The sequence below is a fragment of the Erythrolamprus reginae genome, chromosome 8 (assembly GCF_031021105.1).
Source record: "Erythrolamprus reginae isolate rEryReg1 chromosome 8, rEryReg1.hap1, whole genome shotgun sequence".
NCBI classification, from domain to species: domain Eukaryota; kingdom Metazoa; phylum Chordata; class Lepidosauria; order Squamata; family Dipsadidae; genus Erythrolamprus; species Erythrolamprus reginae.
Genome location: NC_091957.1, coordinates 23,838,874 through 23,854,394, shown reverse-complemented (window position 1 = coordinate 23,854,394; position 15,521 = coordinate 23,838,874). Strand labels below are relative to the sequence as shown.

Below are 15,521 nucleotides of genomic sequence, written 5' to 3'. Positions count from 1 at the left end.
CAATATATTACATAAGCTTGCCTTGAGATACATATTCAAGTAGGACAGCCTCACCATCACAGTAATTTATAAAAGTAGCAGTAATTTGTAAAATAAAACTGACAAACAGATGTGTTTCTACACATGCATACACACAGACACAAATATAGTCATCCCAAGTTAAGTTCAAGTAACTGATTCAGGTGTAAGCACTAAATAAGGAATACATCTAAATTCACATGAGATACTTCACTCTCAATTGAAGGCAGCACAAAGGTTAAGTACATGTAATAATATTTTATTTCAGCATGGAACAATTATATGGGGAAACAACTGGGCACTAGCAAAAAAACCCAGGAAAGACGAGTTGGCACACGGCATTCTTAGCTTGCCTCTTTCTGGAATTCTTAAAGCTGTGTTACAATCTTTTGTTTGTTTTGTTACTCTTCCATTCAGACGATGGCCATACTGTACATATGGAGGGCACAGAAATCCTTAATCAAGACAATGGACGTACTGGGTTTTTTTCCTCCCGTTTTCTCGCAACAGCATTTCAGATGCTGTGCTATTGAATAGGCATAAATGCCCAACTGTGGCTTATGCTTTTGTTCCCTTGCCAACCCCTCTTAAGTGGCACGCAATGATCCTGTCAATACAAACATGGAAACTATTTTGGCGACACACAAAAATGCAGTCCTCAATTCTAGCAAGCCTTTTTTGAGGCTTCATACTTCATAAGTTTAGAGCTTGGCTCCTGGCATTTTCAATACGTTTGCTAAAAAGAGGTTCAAATTGTGAATACAGTACAGTTTTGTAGAAGCCCCACAAAAAGAGCCTAAGGATAAAATATACTTCTTTTTTCTGTTTTTTTTTTTTTGTTTTGTTTTAAAGAAATCACATTCTCAACTTTTGGGATAAGAAATGTGATAGTCTTAAGCCTGCATAAAACCCAGGAGCCTATGATGACCAGAATAAAATTGTCTTTGAGCCACTGAAGCAGAAGGAAAAAAGGAGTGCCAACTTGTTGACAGAGTTCTCAATTCTTTTTGTATACATCCTTCCTCAATCTTAACAGTATTTGGTTATTGTTATTTCTGCCTATACTGTCTATTTGAGCTGCTAATACCACTTAAAATAAAATTATGTGTTTCACAGAAGTCCCTAGAAGAAGGAATAATTTCAATTTGGGAAACAGCTTCAATAGGAATTTTACAGACACGGGATCTATACTTTTTTCCTTGTTAAAATAAGCAGAAGCCTGAAGACGCTTACAAGCACATTTTGCTGATGGGTTATTGTCAAACAGAAGAGCAAATGGGAAATGGTTCTCTTTGTATATTCTACGTATGACCAAAGTACATGTAAAACATGAGCAAAGTTGTGTTTTGCCACACAAGGGATGTGGGAGTGTGGGGGGCATCATTAAAGTCTGCAGGAGCACCTGCGTGGGGGTCAGGAAATCCAACCACAATATAAACAAAACTTTCGGTATGTAGGCACACTTCTAATGCCAGTAGAAGGGATCCACTCTTGAGTCCATCTGGGCAGGAAACAATTGGTTAGCAAGAGGAGAACGTTTTCCAGAAAAAGTTTTTACAGGGTGCCTTTTCCCGAGTTGGGGGCTGAGGAGCAAGTGGTCTCTGTTCTCGCAGTCCAGCTCCAATTTTCTCCTGTCTTGAAAGATGGGACGTATTCATGTGCGATGACCGTTCAGTCAGCCCCGAGAGAAGAACCAGTAGCTCCTCCTTGGCTAGACCTGCCGGTGCCTGAAAATACTTGCAAATGAAACAATAGGGAATGAAACATCATTGTGGAAAGAAGTGAGGAAAAGCGAGGCTTTAAAATTTAAAGGCTGAGAGATTTAAGCTACCTTGCCTTGAGACTTGGCAAGTAAATCCTGCTCAGTTTCATGCACAGACCCTTCCTTATTCCTGGAGATCCGCTGGACATGGAAAGGCTCAAATATGCCCTGTAAGAGCTAAGGTGGTTTCAAACTATCCTAGATACAATGTCTGAACCTGAAAGCAAAAGACTTGCTCTCACCTTATAATTAATCCTAGCAAATTGCTATTAAAAATGTGGTGAAATGTAAACCATGAGATTTTGATGCTTACTCCTCACGTTTTCTGTCTCTGTGATGATTTCAAAGGATGCTCCTGTCACTGAATGACTATGCCTTGGTTCAAAAGCATCACTACACATAGAGAGAAAGTAGCATGCCAAGGAAAAAGCTTCTACCAGTTCTAAATTTCCTTTGAGGTTTGGTTGTCTTGTATGTTGAAGTAAAAATTAAGCAAATGGAATTCCTTTTTGCTGTATCCTTCAAACATAATTCCATTCTAGTCCATTTCATTTAAAAGCTCTCTATTAAAGCAATAGTTTCAAGCGTTAAATCTATCAGGCTGCCATGCAGCAGCTTGTAATAAGAATTTGGAAGAAAAATAGATTTTTAATTATAGATTTTATTTATCTTTGAATCTGTTTCAGGAGAGTAGCGTAATTTAAACATCCTGAGCTGAAAACTTTTAAAACAGCTTTTTAAATTCTTTGTGACAATCCATAGCAATTATTTTGAAGGTGAAGATGTAGGCGGTCTTTTTAATGAGACATATACAATGGAAATTCAAGAGAAAGCTTATCAATGCCTTAGAGCTATTCAGTTTTGCTTCTGACATACTATTTCCTGATTCTTGTATTATTTTCTCCCAATTTTTTCTTTGAAAGTGTCACCACATTAGTTATTCCCCCCAAAATGAGGGCTCTTGATTAAAATGCTTCCAAAGCAGGAGCCCTATCAAAGTGTATCTATCTTGTCTTTTTATTTACACGGAGAATATATGCACCAAAGACAAATTCCTTGTATCTCCATTCACAATTGGCCAATAAAGAATTATATTCTAAATGCATTTTAGGCACATTCAGGGTACAAGTAAAAGCAAATCATTTAGCCAACAACCTATTTCCCCAAGCTAACCCAGTGGATTTCAATTCAAGCTTATTTTAAAATACAGTACTCCGGACTGCAACCTCCATTCTAACTCTATAGCTGATGGATATTCTGGCTATTTTTATCAGCAAAAGAACAGGATTTCCGCTGCCCTCAGCTTACCTTACTCTGTTGCCTCAACAGCCCTTCTGGAACAGGAAGTGCAAGCGTTCTGTCACCCCCCATGGGCCAGGGAAACAGGACCAGCCCCAAAAGGAACAGGCAGAGTGGGGAGAATGCTTGCAACGCCATCTAGCTCAAATGTAGTCTGAACTTCATCTGGTTGCAAGTTATATGTTGGGCTTTTTAGATATGGGGAGGGAGATTTTGTTTTCCAATCTGCTAGGTTTTATTAGAGGAGCCATTCGCCACCCCCAACCTCACCCAACCATCCTTTCTCTTTATTTTTTCCAAACTCAAGCAATGACGCATAAGCCGAGCACAATTAAATCTTCAAATTGTGTGAAATTAACCCTTAATTAGAGTCTCTGGGTGTCAATCCCATTAAAGTACATTTGCCATCAATTTAAGCTGTATGTGAATTTTTATTTGCTAAAAAAAACCCTCTCCATCCGACTGAACCTCATTTCCTCACCATTATTCTCACAATGACTAGGACGCTTTGAGTACAAAATTGTGTGATTTACCAAAGTAATGATTCACTGCGGCAAACTGAGCAGAGGAGAGCAAAGAAGCAAAACTAAATTTACTATTAATAATGAAAAATTTCCAAGCAAAACTAAAAATAAAAATCCCAAAGGGCAAAATGTTGGCAAAAGTCAGGCAAGGTATAGTACAGATAAAACATATTGAAAATTAGAATGAACCCGGGGAAATATAAAGCGAAAATTTAACTACAAGTTCCCTGCAATAGTGTAGGAATTGCCAAATTATTAGATAGAAGCAAATGCAACAGTCTCTAGTGGGGAAGATATGTTACACTACAGGTTGCTAAAATATTATAAGACACACAGAAAATGAATAGACTGTGTTTCTCAAAGTACTGGATAGCTCTATCACCCAATAAAATTGGTTGTCAGGGGATTCTATAAAAACAACAAACTCGCGTTATACTATATAATGTAGAATTGATTGATGACATTCATTGCCATATGATGCAATAAATTGATACTTAGATGCCTAGAGGACATTTGAGAGGACAAAACAAATTCATTCAGGATAGAAATGTTTGTTAACTTTGTTCCATTATTAATAAAATGTTTTATTAATTGCAGTATAGAACTGTCCAGTTGAAAGAGAAAATGCTACTCAGTGATAGATGGGAGTCACATATATCATTTTAAACTATAATGTGGCCTGACCCATTTTGTGAAACCCTGATCTTCTTGAGTGCGAAGAAAGCCAATTGCCCTATTCCTATAGAACCCAGTTTAAGAACTATACCTGAGTATGATATGAAAAATCAAGTAATAGTGCAGAGGAACAAAATAACTGAGCTTTTTGACAAGATGCTCAACTAAATATTTAGGATGATTCAGGACAATTCAAATATAAAAATATATGTAAGGTATTTTCAAGAAGGGGCAGGAACTATTCCTGTGTGATCAGAAAAACTCTCAAGATATGTTTTTTTCCCCTTTCTTCTCCAGTGCCCATAGCTTTGCTGATGATAGATGCTAATACTTGTCCAATTTTCAGCCAATTTTACTTCCTAGGAAAATTGGCACAGTGTAAAGCCGTGAAGATTTGCTCTTAAGATTTCCAAACATTTTGTCCAGTGAGAACTGAGTGCTCCTTTTGCTGTTTATAATCATCGTTCTTCAGTGTGACTGCTCTCATCTGAAATAACTCACTCCAGGCAATCATCCAAGAATATTTTTCTTTTCCCAATGTTTATTGCTTTTTCCAAACACATTGTGCTTATTTAAATTTAAAAAACAGAATTGCAATCTCAGCAAGATGGCACTGAGGATCTGGGCTCCATAATGAACACGAGAAATCACTATCTTGGTATCAGCAAGAGTGAGGTTTACGCCATGTTGGAATCTTCATTCTCGGTTGCCACAGGTTCTTCAAACTCATTCAAATTTATTCTTCCTTTCTTAGCAGCCGGTTTCTTTTTCTTTTTCTCCTTTTGTTCCAGGTTATTCAAAGAAAGCTCATCACTCTTCTGAGTAATATACTTTAACTAGAAATATAGAGAAGGTCATCAGTAACCTATAGTAGCACAGGTTCACTAGGCAGTCAATGAAACACATAGCAATGTATAGATAAACATAAAGATCTGTAGGCAGGCTGACATGCAGTGGTTCCTCAGGCCTGGACCAAGACGAAGTCTAATAAAAACAGCAACTAACTGCTCCTGGTAAATAGATGGCAAGCTGTGATTCAAGATAAAAATCATTTGGATATGTCAATTATTAAATCTCTGGCTATACATGCCCTGAAAAGTCAATGCTGTTTAATCATTTTTCCCACCCAATCCAAGCAGTTATAACAGTTATCAAATTCAAGGTTTTTTTCCCTACAAAAAAAAAATAATAAAAGGAGAGAAAAAGGAATGTTTTCCTCCATTCATTTTTATCTACCAATGGATCTACTAGTTGATTTTAGTCAGACTTTTCATTTGTTTCAAATGTTCATCCGAGGTAGGAAGGACGGTAGATCATTCTGCACACAAACTTATTGTGCAATTCTTTCCTCACTTTTAATTGCTATAATTTGTTGCAAGATGATTTTTAAATGGTTATTAGATAGTGGTGGTAGACCTGTTCATAATACAAAAACCCCAATTTGATCCCCAACAGTTAAAAAGGACTAACTTAACAGATGAAATGTTGGGCAATGTGTAACATAATGAAATCCCAATGCTGAACATTCTTCATCATCAGCCATGCTGACTAAGAAAAAAGATGAGATTTCAACAATGCTTCAACTTCTTGCCTGAGTTGGTTTAAGGCATTTTCCAAATTGTAAATATGCTTATGTCCTCTTGGCAATGGTGGCTAACTGTTGCTCAATTCATTTTTAACAAGAGAAAAAAAACCCAGACCTACCGTATGTACCAAGCGTGAGCCAGCAGTGTTTATAGGAATTTGGTTCAATTTATGATTCCCACATATCCGATCCATACACTTCAAAGCCAAATAAATCTTATTTGTTTTTGCCAGTTTTACTGATAAATCAGTGGTTAGGAATAGATGACTGCATCTTGTTTCAATTTTCCTCTTTATAAAAAACAGCTTATTGGAGCCATTTGGCCCGTGACAACTCATACATTATTATTGTTTTTTTCTTCTTTTATGTTACTCCTGTTTTATAGCATCTATAGCTTCTCTCCCATTTTCAATTTATTTGCTGTACAAATGAATGATGGGGTAAGTGCAAATGAGTTCTATCAGGATATAATGTGGCGCTATATTCTCAACAAAATTTAACTTTAAATACAATAGTCCAATCAAAGGGTGGTGACTGAAATAGCAATTCCATATAAAGAATGGTATACTAATTTGCTCTCCATAAACAAATCCCTCCAATTTTACTAGCAGTTACTTTTCAATTAATTTTCAGATAGACTGCTGTCCAGCGGTGAGCTACGAGCCAGAACACTAAATTGCCCTTGGCTCGTAAGTTCTTGCGGGACCAGCACGATTTTGCTGCTGCACCTGTGGAGGTAGCAAAATCGCACACGGAGCCGCAGGTAAAACCTCGCCGAAACACAGACACAATTTTGCTACCTCCACAGGTGCAGCAGCAAAATCGCGCTGGTCCCGCAAGAACTTTTGAGCTGCCGCGGCAAGTGCAATTTAGCGTTCCGGCTCGTAGCCCATCACTGCTGCTGTCTTATGCAGTTGGTAAGGAGAGGAGAAAAATGAGGAGGAAGGCTCAAATGTTACTTGATCCTTCACAGATTCCAGTACAGGTAGTCCTTGACTAACAACCATTCATTTAATGACCATTTGAAATTACAACAGCACTTAAACCAGGACCATTTTTCACATTTACAATTGTTGCAACATCATCTTTTGCAACTTTCCCACAAGCAAAGTCAATGGGGAACCCCGATTAACATAATAACAGTGCTACTAATTTAACTACTACAATGATTCACTGAACAACTTTGGCAAGAAAAGTGGTAAAATGGGGTGATATTCATGTAAATCAGTCTTGATTAGTAACATAAATTGTGGTCAAAAGACGGGCTAGCTGAGTATTTTCCTTCTCTGATATTCTGCTGGCCCAAATTCTATGTAAAAAAGAAATTCACGAACTACAAGTGACTTTGGTACAATTATAATGGTGGATAATTTGGAGTAGCTATTTTGCTCTTCCGTTTTATGTTCAATGAAATTGCTCTGCAGCTGTTGGTTCAAAGACACACAACTCAGCTGGATGCTTCAGCTCCACCCACCCTGCCTTTCAAAAATACCATAGCTAAATATTGCATGGTGGGGAGGAGACACGAGCTGTGCTGGGATTTAAAATTAGCAGAAACATTGGCGGTCTTCATTTGAAGCCAAAGATCTACTTTAAATAAGAGAGATTGCCTGTATCAGTAGCTGGTAGGGTAACTTATAGACAATGCATAATAAACATGCAAGATAAATGCTAGGGAGGTCTTTGTGCTCATCAGCCAATTTGACAATCTGCAGCAAAAGGTATCAGCCCCCCACATTCATTCACAAACATAAACACCACCCATACCAGGTATTATCAATGCAGGACTATTTGCAGTGTGTTATTTTGGGGTGGGGGTGTTATGAAAATTAGGGCTGTGTACTGGAAAACAAAAACTGAAAGACAAGGTCACTGACTTTGCATTTGCATTGCTAAGCAGGTGGAAAGTGAGAAGGAAGTCACTCATCTCTGGCAGGTACTGAAGTGGTAACTTTTTAGCCATTCAATAGCCATTCTGGCTGACCCAAAAGTCACCGTTCTTCAAATAAAGTCGAGTTGGAAGGAAATTCCAGGATGAAAGCAGAATTTACCCCCAAAGTTCAGTTACCTGGCTTATGAATCAACTGAGAGGCCTTCTTCATTTATAAATTGCTATTACAAAAGAGGGAACATTGTGCTTTTCAATAAAAACTAACATTACAGGATCAGTATCATAATCTGAGCTTAAAGCAGAATGTCGGAAAGTAAGCCACTTGTATTCCATGGCTGTTTCTAAAACCCAGGATGGACATCAGTTAGACAAAAGAGGCTTTTCTTCTTAAAGCTACAGCATCATAAAAGTAACAGACAAAGAAATATAACATTTCCAAACTAGTTTGTATGTTCAGTACACTACAGAGAAAAGTACATTGTGTGATGATAGCCCTTTAAGCCTGTAATTTCTTGTATGTGTAAACCTGTAAAGTGCTGCTAGCTTTTACAATATGGTGGCTTTCAACCAGATTTCCAACTATTCTGATATTTTTAAAAAACCAGTCCCTAATATTCTGAGACTATCACTCACTAATGCTGTTCTACTACTATATTCTGTCAAATATACTGCCAGCCAGCCAGCTTCTGTACACCAGCATATCACCGTCATTCAATTTCTTCAATTTAGAAGAAACATAACAGTAAGCAAGTGAAACCACAGATCCAAAAGGGGAGGGTCCCATCTCACCAATGAGTTGCTCCTTCGAGCCAAAAGTTTGACATCTTCAACATTAACTGTACTCCGTTTTCCGTGCCTATGAGGAGGAGAAAGTGATCAGGTTAGAAGAAAGGTGCAGGGAAATTGTCTAATCTTAAAATCTTTATTTAAAAAAGTTGCTTGAGCATAAGTTGTTCAAACTTTTTCTACAGCTGCTAAGTATATTAACAAAATGAAGTTTTTTTACACAGTGGCAACTAGATTACATATATTGAAATACTTCTGGGGTTTTTATTTGGCTAGAAGATCCCTAGCTCTCCTAGAAGTCTAGCCCTCCTAGACTTCTTTTCAAGACTAAATTAACAATTTGTCTATCAAGCTTTGAATGATAAATAGCAGGGACATTTTGTTTCTTCTGTTTTGATGTTTATCTATGTAAAATAAAATGTTCCCTTGGCAACTGATACACTATGGAGAAAATACTATTCTGTACTACAGCAATTTTCATCTATACTGTAATAGGAAACTGACTGCATTACTTTGTAATTATTGCAACATTGTTTGAACAGGGGGAAGGCAGGCTTTGAAATATTTCCAGAGCATAGGTACAATGTTTCAATTGATCTTCAATTGATCTTCCCATGGTTCTTGAGACTCTAAAATAAAATTGTGATAAATGGAAGAGAGGAAGTAGAGAAGGAGAGAATTATCTCAGCAAACTCTAGGGGGAAAAGTCCAAAAAGCTGGACAAAGATACCACTGGATATTAAAAGCAGGTTCTTTGTGCATCATTCACGTCCCGCTTGATTCATATATTAACATACTTGCCCATTATATGAAGACATTGATTTAGAACTTTAATGTGCAAAATGAAAATTGACTTTCATTAACCCAGGAAAATGGACACAAAAGCAAAATGTGTGAGATGTGTGTGTGTGTGAAATTATGACTACTTAAAAACAGATACTGCAAGGAGAGGTCTGATCTTGTGGCAGTCTCATGTTTTTAGACAAAAACCCCCAATTTTTCTACCAGTGGCAGGTAGAAGAGAGCAATAGAAAAAGCTAGGCAAATACAAGAGGGGGAATTGAGGAGGGCAGGCAAAAATATTAGATTGCAACATCTTCCAATCCAAACATCATCCAGTTACTTCATTAAGCCTATGGAATATTTTGCTGCTCAAATCTGTATACGGTACTTGAATATAATACAAAAGCATGCTCTCCGTCTTTTCACTAACTAGCACCCTTCTTAGTCCACCCTTTTTTCAAGAGCTTGGCGCCAGATACACAAGTAATTTAACACAGTTATTAAATAAAATATGAATTAATGCAGTGAAATAGAGTCCCAAGATTAATTTTAGACCATCCTTGCTAAAAGCCAGCTGTGAATATGACACTCAACAGAAAACAAAAGGAAAATATTTTTCTAATCTTATCAAACAAAGATACATAGTGATTATTGTTAAGTATTACCTCTTTCCAGAATACTTACTTGGCAAACATTTCAAGGTCCTTTGCAAAAATTTCTGAAAGGTAAAATTTAAAAGTACTTTAAAATGTTTTCACTTGAAAAGCAGAGCCAATTTCAACACAAAAAATTATAGGTAAGTCATCACTTTTTAATGTAACCCAGCTTCCAATGTTATTATAAACAGATTTATTTTAAACAGCCCCAGCTTGTTAAGTTAGGCGGGGATGAAAACTACATTGGTTATAGAATAGCAGTTTTGTAAACTAAGAAAAAATCTAGTAAAACATTCCAGAAAAATTAAAGGCAATGTACCTAGGATAACAGGATGAATAAAAGAAAAAAATATATACCCATAAGAATAAATATTCTGAGCTAAAATTCAGGATCTTATTAAAGAAATACTTCAAAGTGCACAGGAGGATGAACATAGGACCTATCTAGAACTTTTTAAAACAGCTGCACCCTTTTGGATTTCACTATTGCAAATGTTACATTTGTACTGCCGTGTGTTCCGAAGCATGTTTTAAGATCAATTCCACAGTGTGGGAGGAGTATGTGACAAAATGGACATGATGACATAACACAAATGTACATGATTACATTACAAAATGCCATGATTTGCCTCTTTGTGTCAGACATTTGAACACAAATATGTAGCAGTAGTGCTGTATGGATTGGAAGCTCCTTTTTTGCCACTGATAAAGAAGTCTAGAGCAGGAGTGAAATCCAGCAGGTTCTGGACATCCGATAGAAGAAATTCTGAGTAGTTCAGAGGACCGGTAAATACCACCTCTAGCTGGCCACAGAATTAATTTTCTTTTTCTTTTTTTGTAAATATTTTTTATTGATTTTTAACAATTTTAACATCACACAACATAAAACAGTGCGTAATGAATTGTGCCCACCACCCCGACACACACACATTCCCCACCACCAAATCGGGGGTGTTTCTTGTATAGTCCACTTGACCCAAGAGCAATATATCTATTTACATATTATAGAGTGATTCCAATTTATTTCTTGTAGCTTGGTCTCGGATTCTGCTTGTCATATATTCTGCTTGGCAAGGTAACACAGAATTAATTTTCAGGCACTTAGCATTTACTATTATTAACTTTCATCAATCTTCTACATTTCCAAGTATATTTTAAATTCATAATGCAAAGACATAAAATCATACAGTACATATCATAAACCCCTTATTTATCATATGTATCTTCCTTTAATTTTACCTATGTAATTCTATATACTGTAATTCTAAAATTCTAATCCAATTTTACGAATTAATACATGATCCTAATATTAAACAACACCTAAATATATCTTTTACCAATATTCCATAGTCAATCCATATTTAATAATCAATCATCCCTCCTCAAATTTCTCCCACAGTTCTCATTTCTGGGTACCTCTCCTATCTTTCCCCTTTTCTCTCTCATTTTTCTCATTTCTCCCTCTTCCTCCCTATTTCTCTCATTCCTTCCCTCTCTCACGTCTCTCTTTTTCCATCTCTGTCTCTTCCCCCCTTGTGTGTGTGTGTGGCTGGGTTCTTCTCCTTTTCTCTCTCTCTCGTTTTCTTTCTCTCACTCACTCTCTTTCTCTCTCTCTCTCTTGCTATCTCTTTTTTTCTCTCCCCCCTCTTGCTCTTTCTCACTCTTTTTCTCTCTTTTTCTTACTCTTTCTCTCTCCTTCTCTTTCTTTCTCTCTTGCTCTCTGACTCTCTTTCTTTCTCTCTCTCTCTCTTGTTCTCTCGCTTTCTTTCTTTCTCTCTTTCTCCCCCCCTCCTTTCTCTCTCTCGCGCTCTCTCTTGTACACCACGCCAGCAACAGAAAGAGAGAGAGCGGAGGCCGGCTTGCTGGTCAGCAGTCTCCTGGATGAGCGGCCCCGCATGGCCCCAGCGCCGGACTCCGCCATCGCCTCTGCCCCCGCCCGGCTCTCCAGTTAAGAGCCAGCGGCCGCGTCCACCCCTTCGCCCTCCCCAGTATCACCAGCCATGAGCATGGCTCTCCAAGAGCTCAGCAGCAACATCAGTCGAGCAACGGCGGCCGTTTTTGGCCCAGGGCGGGTTTGGAGGGGGCGGTTGGCCAAAGCACAGCACAGCGCAACCCGAGGCCAGGCAAAGAAACCACCCGATCCAAAGGCTGAAGGGGGATGTTTTATTTAGGGGGGGGGGAAGGAATGCAACAGCTGCAACTTTTATACCCCGCACACTCTCTCGTATACCATGCCGGCAACTGGACCTTGAAGCAGTAGACGGTCTCCTCGCCGTCCCAGATGGTGGCCGGCAGTGGGAACTTCTTGTGCAGGCAGGACTTGTCCACGGCGCCTAGCGCCCAGCCCCGCGCCGCCTCCTACTATGCCCTGTGCTTCGGCTGCACCAGGGCCGAGTAGGCCGAGCCTGGGCCCGTCCCCAGCTCCAGGGGGCAGTCCCAGTGCGGCAGCGGGGGAGGTGAAGCTTGTGAACAGGCCCGGAGCAGCAGCCGCCACCGCCTACTCCGCCCCGCGCTTCCGCTGCAAGGGGCTGAGTAGGCCGAGGCCGAGCCCATCCCCCCTGGCTCCAAGGGGCAGCCCCCAGCGCGGTGGCAGGGAAAGAGGCCAATGCCTCCTCCGATGCCGCACGGGTGGGTATCAGAGCCAGGGCAGCCTTGGCCCTGGCTGCTGATGCCAAAGCAGGGAGGCGAGGGGAAGGTCCTGTGCACTGGAATTTAAAATTCCCGCACTGAGCGCTAAAAACCTCCGTGCTCCAGCGCGCTGCCCTCCTTAGAGGGAACACTGGCCTAGAGTACAATTGCCCTCTGGTTTTGATTTTGCTGAAGGATCTGTGCATTTTCTTTAGTTTTACTAACGTTATCTCCACCTTTATTTCCAGTTTGTTTTTAAAGAAATACTACAATATTAAAAAGATAAGGAAAAGTACCGCATTGTCTGAAGGTGATCTCAGAAATAGCTGCAATGGTCTGTCTGCTAAATTGAATGTTTTTATCTTCAGCAACTTCTTCACACAGACAGGCAACAGTGTAATGAAAAGCCGCTTTCAATCTCTAGGAAAAACATAGTTAAGGAGAAAAAGTTACAGAATTATTTTATGCACTGGTCTGTGTAGGTATTATACGAGGTCTACTAAATAAACTCAATACATAACAAATAAATGAAGTATGATTTTCAAGCCAAGGTTTTTGGACTCTGAGAAATTTAAGAATTGTGGCTACCCAGAGTGACCAGGAATTTTGGGATTTCATATCCCTTTCAACATGTTATAATGGCATTGCTATGTTTCCTAAATCTAAGCTAGATTTCAGAAAAATCAGCATCTTGTACAAATTTCTTAACTGTCTTGTGTAAAATATTTAAAAACCATGTATGTTTACGTGTATGTTTACATGTGTATGTGCATACATAATACACACACAGAGGATATTTTTGGTATAGTGTTCCCTCGATTTCCGCGGGTTCGAACTTCGCAAATAGCCAAAGCACGGTTTTTCAAAAAATATTAATTAAAAAATATTTCGCAGGTTTTTTTCTATACCACGATTTTTCCCGCCCATTGTCATACACCAAACTTTCGTCTGCCATTGCTGATTGGCCGAAATCTCAGGCAATCAGCATTGTTATCACAAAAAAATAATTATTGTTAATAAATAATTATGTTTATAAATATTAGGATCACTAAGTGTCTTATTCAATGGTGAGTACCAGTAATAATGGTGAGTAAATGGTTGTTAAGGGAGTGGGAAATGGTAATTTAGGGGTCTAAAGTATTAAGGGAAGGCTTGTGATACTGTTAATAGCCAAAAATGGTATATTTACTTCCGCATCTCTACTTCGCGGAAATTCGACTTTTGCAGGCGGTCCCAGGACGCATCCCCCATGAAAATCGAGGGAACACTGTATCTATAAAAAGTAAAGTCTTCCAGACAATTTAATATATCAATGACATTGAATATTCAATATTTATATTATTTCTCTTCTGCCTCCGACACTTGCTTGCCTCTGGTTTACAAGTAAAACAGTAATTTTATAATTTTCTTTAAAAAATTTATTTACTCATTTGAGGCCCGGCCTTTCAACATGCTTAAATTTTTTTATTAAGCATTTAGAGACAAACAAAAAAAATTATACAATTTCCTTCTTCGCAACAGTTTCGCGTCGTTGTTAGTTTAAATTTTACAGGTTTTTTCCTCTTTCATTTCTATTTATATACATATATAACATAAATGCACTCCAACCATTCCCATTCCCGATATTCCGTCCCCAAAGCACTCTGTCCGTGCTCAAAGGACATTGCCAGGTTGCCAACAGCAGGATTTATCTTCCCTCCTCCTCAGGAAACTCCCAAAAGGCAGGCACTTTGCACATGCTCAGGGACCCGTTCTTCCACCACTACCAATCATCCTCCTCCGCCTCCCCGGTCTCAAGAAATATATCAAAAGCCCAAGAAACGACGCTCTACACATGCTTAGATGCACTACGTCTCCGGGTGGGGACGGCGGCAGTGAATGTTCATGCCCCCCCTCGCCACACGCACACACCCCTCAGGTCCGTCAAACTCTCTCACGGCGTATTAAAACAACAAAAGCCGAGTTAGCGGGGTGAGAGGAGAGAAAGAGTAAGGAATCGGAATTTTAACCCTCTGCACATGCTCAGGGGCACCCTTTCCCGGGCGCGAGGGGGGAGGAGAAAGGGTGGGTGTACCTTCGCCTCAGTCTCCATAGCGGCCAAAATGGCGGGTTTTCCCGCCTTTTTTTTCGCCTCAGGCGACGCTATTGAAGGGCGGGGCGAGGGGCGGGGCCATCAGGCGCATTCTCCGTCCCGAGAAGGGCGGCCACCCCTCCCACCCGCTACTTTCAAGCTGAGGTTAAGAGTTGGAAGGTATCTTGTAGGTCATCTCGTCTAACCCCGATTATAAACCCCGTGATGATGATGGGGCTAGTGGTCTCGCTATGGAGAGCAGCGTGGGGGTTAGGGTAGAGCGAGGGGAGGGTGTAAGGGGTCTGAGGCTTCCCTGAAAACGACCTGAAATGGAAGTAAAATGGGAATTAAAAATGGATATTTAATAACAGATATTTGGAAGGGACCTTGGAGGTCTTCTAGTCCAGCCCCTTGATTAAGGGGGAGGATCCTATTCCATTTCAGACAATGGATTGTCCAATCTCTTCTTAATTAATTTAATTTAATTGATTTCTATTCCACTCAATCCCAATTGAATTCAGAGTGACTTACAACAATAAATACGGTAGTACATACAATAAACAAGTCAAATAATTAGTAATTAAAAAGAGTAAAACCTATATGTATAATATAATGTAGAATTGAATAGGAAGCAAGAAAAATTAAAAAGATGGAAGTGTAAATATAAAATATTTCATAATCTTCTCTTTATATTCTTCAGTAATCTCTATATTTTCTTTTTACTCTTTTATGGACACTTTCATCCTTTATATTTCCTGCATCTAAGAGGATGAAAGTAAACAGAGTAGGAAAGGATGTAAAGTTTAAAAAAAATTAAAATGTAAATGAAATAAGGTAAAGAAT

The 15,521-nt window shown here is 39.1% G+C and overlaps 1 protein-coding gene across 4 annotated transcripts; it reads right to left on the bottom strand.

Moving 5' to 3' along the window:
• Positions 1 to 261: 261 nt before the first annotated feature.
• CENPS (centromere protein S) lies at positions 262 to 14,771 on the bottom strand. 4 transcript variants are annotated; one of them, XM_070759327.1, is made up of 5 exons: positions 14,682 to 14,771; positions 12,904 to 13,027; positions 10,008 to 10,041; positions 8,544 to 8,610; positions 262 to 1,754 (listed from the first exon to the last, which is right to left on the bottom strand). In XM_070759327.1, exons 1-5 carry the CDS (start codon positions 14,697 to 14,699, stop codon positions 1,539 to 1,541), a joined length of 459 nt encoding a protein of 152 aa, XP_070615428.1. In that variant the 5' UTR covers positions 14,700 to 14,771; the 3' UTR covers positions 262 to 1,538. The 4 variants fall into 4 exon arrangements, with proteins under 4 accessions (XP_070615428.1, XP_070615429.1, XP_070615430.1 ...); XM_070759328.1 differs by lacking the exon at positions 14,682 to 14,771 and adding an exon at positions 14,216 to 14,305; XM_070759329.1 differs by lacking the exon at positions 262 to 1,754 and adding an exon at positions 2,424 to 5,114 and having other exon boundaries at positions 14,682 to 14,770.
• Positions 14,772 to 15,521: the final 750 nt, after the last annotated feature.

What these genes read in the sequence shown, in the direction of transcription:
- CENPS (XM_070759327.1), bottom strand. An exon ending in GACCTTGAAATGTTTGCCAA is followed by an intron (nt 8,611 to 10,007) that starts GTAAGTATTCTG and finishes TCCTCCTCATAG; the next exon opens with GCACGGAAAACGGAGTACAG. An exon ending in CTCGAAGGAGCAACTCATTG is followed by an intron (nt 1,755 to 8,543) that starts GTGAGATGGGAC and finishes TTCATTTGCAAG; the next exon opens with TATTTTCAGGCACCGGCAGG.